A 9,046-nucleotide genomic window follows, 5' to 3' on the forward strand; every position below is an offset into this window, starting at 1 on the left:
TCACTACTTACCCATCACTATTTACCCTTTTTAATGGACCCCACACCATTCTTAATAACCATGCCCAAGCAAATGGAACTATTATAATGGTTCGGAGGGAGTATTTGTTAATAATAATTAATTTAATATTATTATTTTGAAAATTAATTAAATAATATAATAATAATAATAATAATAATAATAATAATAATAATAATAATAATAATAAAAAATTAGTAATTATTAACTAATATAATATATTAGTTATATTTTTATTAATTTAACTTATTAATTTAATAATTATAAATTTTAAAATGTTTTTTAGTTTATATGTATGAATTATATTATTTGTTAATAATTTATATTATTAAATGTTTATTAAATTAATATTATTAATGTGATTAAAATTAATTTAATAGCCTTTTTAGTGTCGGGAATTTATTAATGTTAATTAAGTAATCGTTTCCAATCATGAATTAATATGTTAATTAATTATGATTTTTTATTCATGTAATTAACTTAACGTAATATTTTATTATTTTAATCAATTATTAATAGTTAATTAAATTATCAAAATTGTAGTAAATGGCTAGTAACCAAGAAAGAGGAAAGGGTTTTTTTTTAGAGGCTTGTTGAGTGGGAATAGTTCTAGACTGACCATACTGAGAGGGTACCCTCGTGAAAGGGGGTTTACGAGTTCCGCTCGGCGGGCTAGGCAGGAACAGGCGGCCAGACATAGTCAGGCCCAACGTTCGAGTACGTTGCACCAAGTGCGTACTCATTTTGAGGAGCAAACGAACCTACAGAGTGATTTGGTGGGCTCCAGTGATGAGGATAGTGACTGCGAAGGCTCTATTGGTCAGCCAGTGGATTAGACGGTCGTGTGAGGGCATGCCGATAAGTTTACACGGGCAGGCCCTAGTACGGCAGGTGCTTTCGATCATGCAGAAGACAACCAAGTTGACGATGCAGCTCCACGGGGAAGGAGGCGCCCACAATCCACCGACACGAAATGACTTATCACATCACCCCAGCCTGGGGGCCCCACTGACGCCCGCTTGATACCCATCTAGGGGGCACATATCTAAGGTTATTTTTGAGGGCTTTGAGCGTACGCCTTCGATTTTGAAGTGTCGTACTAGGAAGAAGTTGCTTCAGGCGATCATCAGACTGTAAGATATGTCTAATGAGCTGTACAGAGTTTTACCTGCCACTCCCCTTGGTCGTCTGCCATACATTATGCACCAGCACATTGATAGTGCTTTAATTATGGCCTTTGTTGAGAGGTGGCAGTCGGATACCAACACCTTCCACATTCCCTGCGGGGAGATGACCATAATGTTGCACAACGTGCAACGCATTTTAGGTATTTGAAGGTTCACTCCCCGCTGAACCCGCTGATGGTGAGTGGAAGCTCGTGCTGGCTGGTCTATTTGGAGAGCCCATGTCTGAGCTGCAAAGGAAGGGGTACTTCACTAGCGGAAGTATCAACGTTGGTGAAATTATGCACATGTGCCACCGGTCTCAGTCTTTAGAGACACAGTCTACAATCTATTACATGGCTATTGTGAATTCAACACTATCGGTGGATAAGACTAGAGTTGAAATGCGACCTCACCCTATACTTACTGTGAATGCCGATCAGGATGAGATTGCTTGGGTGCAGTGACTATGACGTATTTGTATCGCCAACTGGGTATGGCATTTCACGCGCCCCAACTGGGTAAGACTATGAGATTGCATGGGGGTACTTCACTAGCAAAAATCAAGAATTTTATTGCAATTTCCTATAATGAACGACGATATCAGTTTACCCCTATCTACTCTTCATCTTTGCCTTTTGTCTTGGAAAGACTCTCGGATCCATCAATCAACAGTAACATGATTAATCAGCTCTTTATTCCACCATCCACCTCAATTTTCCAAATCTCAACATTGTAACATTAAATTAATATGACTCTTGGACACTTCAATTTGAGCCAAAATCAAGATTTATTTTCGCAAAATTGTTAAATTACATAGTTTAGTACTTGCAAAATCCAATCTCAAATATTCTACTAGTAAATACCTGTGAATGAAATTATAGGGTGTAAAGCTCAAAGATTAATGCAATACTAGCTTAAATCTCTAGAATAATTTCAACATGATGAACAGATACCTAATTCATTCAATTAAATCTAATTTCGTTCATTACTTAGCTGAGAAGATGGATTATCAGAAATATAGAGAGAATTTTCATCTGAAAATTGGGACTCCTCTTTCCTCATCTTTTCCTCTTGATACTTCTTCAATCTCTCATCCCATTTTGCCTGCGATCCCAAATCACAATAGAAAACGGAATCAAATGAAGAATTTGACAAAACCTATCACAATTGAATGAAAAAGAGAGAAAAAGAAGAAACCTTGTAACTAATTTCAAGGCGGTGCATAACGTAGAACCCTAAAATACCTCCTGCAATTGTGCCGGCAATTATACGAACATAAGCCCATTTCTGCGATCGCACGGTTTTCATTGTTAAGATTGTTTTTCTTTTTTGGTATTTGAAGGTACGGCTTTTTGTGGTTACTTCGCGACCTGTTGCCTGTTGGTCGCCGTTTCTACTCCAATTAGAACGTCAAGGCTATTAGGGGTGAAAGTTATTTGGTTAAAAACCGAAATCTAAATCAAACCAAACCGAATTAAAAATTTGGTTTGATTTTTACATAATTTGGTTTGGATATGATTTGAAAACATAAAAACAAATTTTATTCGGTTTAATTTGGTTTTAAAAGTAAAACACCAATTTAAACCGAGCAAAACCGAAATAAGCTAAATGATACGAATAATAAAACTTGAGCCCAAAAACTTAAGCCCAAACACGGGAAACCTTGAAGGACTAGTCAGTACTCACTAGTCCCACGCACATTCCTTTACAAATGAAAAAAACTAAGTATTATGCTTCCCTCACAGATATGTAAATCAATAATCTAATTTTTTTTTATTACTTCCCTTCGCACATTAATAAAAGGTATTACTCTTTTTAAAGTTTTTGTCTTAATTTTCTATGATTTCTTTTTTCTTTTTTGCTTCATTTCAATTTGATCTTTGTGTTTATTAGAATTTTTTCTTTTGATTCTCTTATGTGGTAATTTGAAATATTTATGATTTTTCTTGTAGAAAAGATGAAATAAATTGCAGAGAACTCTTTCAACAACCCAATAAGTCTAATTTCAGTCATTTAGACATTTTAGCATCTCAAGAACAGAAAATTAATCTGTAATAATTTAGGATTTGTAAAGATTTTAAAGTATATTTATAGGTTTTTAATATTAATTTTTGATTGTTTTTCATTGTAAATCTAACGGATGAATTTAATTGATTGTTTGTAAATTCAATGTCTATATTTAGATTAAGATATTTGTGTATTTTATTTTCTTGGTTTTAGTAAAACAAAGTTTGGTGTTTGTATTTGTTTTCTAATTATTTTAAGATTTATAAAAAGAAAGATCTCTTAAATAAAGTGTAAAAAAGACAAAACATGTTAAAATGCCTACTGAAATGGCTACATAACTTAAATTACTCGAGTTTTGAGATTCGCTGTAACAAGGAATTCTGGTGATTTCGGTTCAATTTGGATTGTTGAATATTAATTTGGTTTGGTTCAATTTGAATTGTAAAAAATAATTTGAATTTGGACTGAAAAAATCAACACCGAATTTAATTTGGTTTAATTTGATTTCGTACAAAATCCACAACAAAAACCAAATTTACACCCCTAAACTGGACTAAACTATCAAAAGAGTTATCACACCAATTATTCAAGACCTTAACAATATATAATAACTTAGACATTGTTGTGCCATGCATTGTTAATGGTTCTTGGTACTCCTCTAAAAGTTTGAAAAACTTTTTTGCATTTGCATTAGGTTTCTCATACTCCTCAACACTATTTAAAGCCTCTTCAACACTCTCAACATTCATAGCACCAACTCCACATGCATCTTGCAACATTGTAAAACCACTATCAGTGTCATTCGACTCATTAACATCATCTCCATCACTTGATTCAACTAATCTTCCCCATGATGTTCCCAAAAAGCGTACTTCTGATACATTCCTCTCTTAAGCAAGTCTAATCTTACATCACATTTTGTTTTAAGAAATATATTGCGACAACTATTACAGGGACACCTAATAGTAGTACTCTCTCGATCATCTTCTCTTACTTTGAAAAGAGCAAAATTTAGAAACTCATCAACACCGTTTACATAATCAAAAGATGAACGATCTTTTACTTTGATCCATGCCTTATTCAAATTTCATTTCCTATATTTAAAGTTTATAATAATTAGGTTGTATACCATTCAATAATATCACCCAAAAACTTCTTATAATGTTGTTAACAATAAGTACAAGAATAAGAACAATTTAACTTCAAGATGTTTGAAGAACAATTTAACAAGAACAAGAACAATTTAAAATTTTGAAACAAACACAAGAACAATTTAACAACTTGAATAACAATTTAAAAACCATGTGAAGGGGCGTTTTAACTTTAAGTTGTTTGAAGAACAAAAACAAAGATTACCATTTTTCAATTTATGCATGACAAATCAACTTAGAAAATATTTTCAATGAGTGACGATACCATAATGTATTCCAAGGCATTCAACAGAAAAATTTGAGATGTGCAGCTAATTTAAGATTAAAAATTTTTTAGTAATAAGTGGCAAGATTCATAACACATTAAAGGAACAAAACTAATAATACGAATGGAGAAAATATTTAAAAAAAATAATTAATGTTTTTATGAATAAACACTTAAATTTAAACAAATGAAATTGTTTAGAGGTTCTACCGTGAAAAGAGTCCACATTGACTTATTTATTGTTTGATTAATCATATTAATGAAAAAAAGTTGAAATCTCATTAATACTTCATAAATCAAAAAATTATAGGTGATCGACATAATTTATCATTAATTGTTTAAACAAAGTAATACCAAAACTTAATAATTCAAATTGCTAATGTATATTTATAAAATTAATATTTTATACATAAAAAAAATCCAATGTTCTTATGAATTTATTGATTAAAAATGGGAATAAAAAAATTGCACTAATCACGAATACGGTTAGTAGTTGTAGTGATTTACCTGAATAGCCAAGAGGGGACGTTGAAGACCCTCCAAATTAAGGACACCATTGTAAGGAACCAAATCTTTCACCATTGCAATCTATAACCCAGACATGATTCACAAAAACAATTTTCCAGGCATGATTGTCTAATTGTGGCCAAAAAATTAGCAACTGATAGTATTATTCTAATCACTTCAGTGCAAAATGATGTGGGCTTAATCTATAACCCAAAATTTCAAACCCTAGCAGTTTTTCCAATCAAATTACTCTCAAAATGCTCTAAATCGCATAAATTTCACAAAAATTAATCGCATAAATTTCACAAAGATAACCCAGAAATTCAAAGAATAAAAACAACCTAAAAATTCAAAGAACAACAAAAAGAACAAGAAACAAGAACAAGAACAACCCATAAATTGAAGAACTGTTGCTCTACAATCGTGAACCCAGAAATTCAAAGAAAAAAAAAAGCAAAAAAAAGTTACCAGCCGTGGGTTTGAGAGGCGGCTGAAGGGTGGCGTGGGTTTGATCGCTGCAGCGTGGCTGCAGAAGCTCCGGTGTGCAGAAGGCGGCAGAAGCTCCGGTTTGTTCGTGGGTTTGTGAGAGAAATAGGGTTTTGACTTTGTTTGATAGGGAATGGGTTTCGGCTGATTTGAGAGGGTAATGAAAAGTACAACGCGCGTTATGAAACAAAGGGATCGGAGTTAGTTGCCAAAAATTATTAGTATAATGGTTTTTGCAACCATTTTGTTGTATTTGTTTAATTAATTATTTTTTACAACAATATATACGGTTACGAATTATTCATTTAATTTTAATAATTAAACTTTGTGTTGCAAAAAAGTGGATTATACTGGAAAATTATTTTTAGTGGCGGAGATGTTAATTTTTTTATGGCAACGATTATTTAGCAACAAAAATAGATTTCGCAACTTGTATTTTTTGTAACGAAAAAAGTATAGTCACTGTTAAAACTTGTTGCTAAAAATGATTTTTCTTGAAGCCATTCCGCTTCCTTTTTTGTTGATACTAAGGCAATCACTAGTGGAAAAAACTTCATCTGCTGCGCTACATATACTACGGTTTTTTAAAGAAGCAGCAAAAAATAAGATAAAAAAATAAGGACAAAAAAAATTACATTAAAGGCTGCGGATTTTTAAGAACCGCAGCAAATAAGTCACTAAAGGCTCCGCGGCATATGTGCTTTGCTCTATTCTTTTTTTCAATGTCCAACCCAGCAAAAACCAATTAAAGGCTGCGGTTCTTAGTAAACTGCAGCATATGTCTTAATTTTTTTTTTTTCTTTCAAAATCCCACCAGCATTAAAGTGCAAGCCCTCAAAATTTTTTACATACATCAACTTCTTGCATATTACTGTGTTCTTCTTCATAAACTTGCATACTACTGTTCTTCTTCAAAAATCCACGTAAAATTCATCTTCATTGTTCTAAAATACGTCACTACTCTTCTTCTTCTTCTTCTTCTTCTTCTTCTTCTACTGTTCTTCGAAACCCCACTGCTACTAGTCATTGCTCTTCTTCTTCTTCTATTGTTCTTTGAAAACCCATAAATTACCCACCCACGAATTTCCTTCTTCATCTTCAAAGACCCACGAAATTTCAACCCATTGTTGATTCACCTTGTTTAATCTACTACATTTCAACCCATCATTGTTGCTTTTCCTTCAAAAACCCACGAAATTAGGGCTTAGTCTTGTTCTTCTTCACGGTAGAAATTTTTCAAGCTTAATTTAAGTTCTTCAAGCTTAGCTTCATTGTGTTTTAAGGATTTAGTTTTTTTTATACTAATTTTGATTTTGTTTTTCATGATAGGTTACATAATCCAATTTTAGAAACAAAATTATCGTATAAATTCTGACGTTATTGTAGAATCCCAAATACATGTCTATTTCTTGAAAGACCAAGAAATGACACCTCTCCCGTACATGAATACCCAACTACTAGTAAAAGATGATTCTTCTTTGTTAGTGATCCTACTTGCATTTGAATAACCTCGAGTACTAGAGGTTCTCCACTATAACATAACCCATGATTCTTTTTCCTTTTAAGTACCTAAGTATACTCTCCGAATGGCGATCTAATGCATAGGTCCTTGATTGCTAGTATACCTACTAAGCTATCCAAGATATATCGGGCCTTTTTGAGGTTATAGTATACATTAAAGATCCGATTATTTTTGAGTACGAAAGCTGAGAAATTAGACTACCCTCATGAGGTAACAATTTTACACTTTGATCCATTAGAGTAGACACTAGGCAACACTCCAACATAGTGAGATTGACTTAAGATTATTCATCTTTAGGCCTTATAATCTTTATGCCAAAAATGACATCCGCCTCCCTCATATCCTTCATATTGAAGACCAAAGATAAATAATTCTTTACCTTCTCTATTTGCAACAAACTTGTACCGAAAATAAGTATGTTATCCACTTATAGACAAGAATTATGGCAGTGTTGCCTTTGTTATCAAACTTGCTATATACACGCTTATCCGACTGATTCAACTCGAATCCATACGACCAGATAGTTTTATCAAATTTTTGATGTCAATGCTTTAGTGCTTGCTTTTAATCCATAAAGAGAATTCACTAGCTTGCACACTTTTTGTTCTTGTCCTTTCATAATGAACCCTTCCGTTTCTCTAATGTATATTTCTTCTTCCAGATCACCATACAAGGATGTAGAGCATAGGTGTCAAAATGATCAACACCACGCTTTTGCCTAAAGCCTTGAGCCACTAACCAGGCTTTAAACTTATCAACTATACAGACAACCAATGGCTTTGCACCCTAGAGGTAAGTCTTCCAACACCAGGTGATGTTTTCCATGATGGAATCCATCTCATCATTGGTGGCTTCCTCCCAAAAATCCAAGTGTTGTAAAGTTATAGCTTCACTATATGTTAACGGATCTCCTTCTACTCCATACATATATGGAATACTAGTGCAAAGATCATCTTTTCTTCCTTAAATCAAATAAACTTCAAAATCGAGTGCAAAAGGTTTTGCTTTTCTTTGCCTTTCACTCCTATGCAATGTAGGAGCATTTTCCTCGTCACCCTCCATGATCTCTTGCAGGGCCGTCTTTGACATTTTAGGGGCCTTAGGCAAAATAGTAAAAAAATTGGACTTACAATCAACAATGAAATTCCATTGGGTCAAAAATGAGGCGACAAACCAGATTCCAGATGAACAAAGCATGGATTTTGTAGACCAGTAGACGCGTCAAAAATCTTGAAGATGACAATGATTCAGTTTCAAAAAAAGAGAAAAAAAAGGACATGCAACAATAAAATTCCAAACACCATTGATGAATGAGGAATTGAAGAACTGAAGAGTGACGAATTAGAAGTGACGAATTGAAGAGAAAACAAAAATAAAATTGTTGAGGACTGATGGAGAAGGTGAAAGATTAAGAAAGAGATGAAATTCTAAACACATGAATAACAACATTGAAATTGTTGCCAGTGACATTGAAGGAGTTTGTAGCTTTTGAAATTCCACTTCATACGCATAAAGTTTATGGAGCAGTCTTAGTTTTTGAAGAATAGGAAAATTAAAGAGGAGTTTTTTCAACAAATCAATTTTTAAAAGTAATTTTCAAAGTAAGCTATTTTTACACGAAGTTGTGATTAGGATAAGTTCATTGTTAATAACAGCGGGCATATAAGTCAGGAAATCAATAGGTCGCTGTTATTAACAACGGGCGATTAGTTTACACTATATTTTCACTAGTCAGCATTTGCCCACTGTTAATAAGAGCAGCCCATTAGTTGCCTAACTTTCACTTTAATTTTGAACATATCCTCCATTGTGTCTGTGTGTGTGTTTATATATATATATATATATATATATATATATATATATATATATATATATATATATATATATATATATATATATATATATATATATATATATATATATA

The 9,046-nt window shown here is 32.8% G+C and overlaps 1 protein-coding gene across 1 annotated transcript; it reads right to left on the reverse strand.

Annotated features, from left to right (window-relative positions):
* Positions 1-405: 405 nt before the first annotated feature.
* Positions 406-5,801, reverse strand: LOC130820199 (uncharacterized). Its single transcript, XM_057685474.1, has 4 exons — positions 5,583-5,801; positions 5,115-5,195; positions 2,382-2,561; positions 406-2,288 (listed from the first exon to the last, which is right to left on the reverse strand). Exons 2-4 carry the CDS (start codon positions 5,187-5,189, stop codon positions 2,157-2,159), a joined length of 387 nt encoding a protein of 128 aa, XP_057541457.1. The 5' UTR covers positions 5,190-5,195; positions 5,583-5,801; the 3' UTR covers positions 406-2,156.
* Positions 5,802-9,046: the final 3,245 nt, after the last annotated feature.

This window comes from Amaranthus tricolor, chromosome 8 (genome assembly GCF_026212465.1).
Source record: "Amaranthus tricolor cultivar Red isolate AtriRed21 chromosome 8, ASM2621246v1, whole genome shotgun sequence".
NCBI lineage: Eukaryota > Viridiplantae > Streptophyta > Magnoliopsida > Caryophyllales > Amaranthaceae > Amaranthus > Amaranthus tricolor.

Excerpts from the sequence above, each read along its gene's own strand:
- LOC130820199 (XM_057685474.1), bottom strand. The coding sequence starts at position 5,189 with ATGGTGAAAGATTTGGTTCCTTACAATGGTGTCCTTAATTTGGAGGGT. Across the intron at positions 2,562-5,114 it reads GTCCCCTCTTGGCTATTCAG|GCAACAGGTCGCGAAGTAAC; the intron begins GTAAATCACTAC and ends GGCGACCAACAG. Across the intron at positions 2,289-2,381 it reads GCCTTGAAATTAGTTACAAG|GCAAAATGGGATGAGAGATT; the intron begins GTTTCTTCTTTT and ends TTGGGATCGCAG.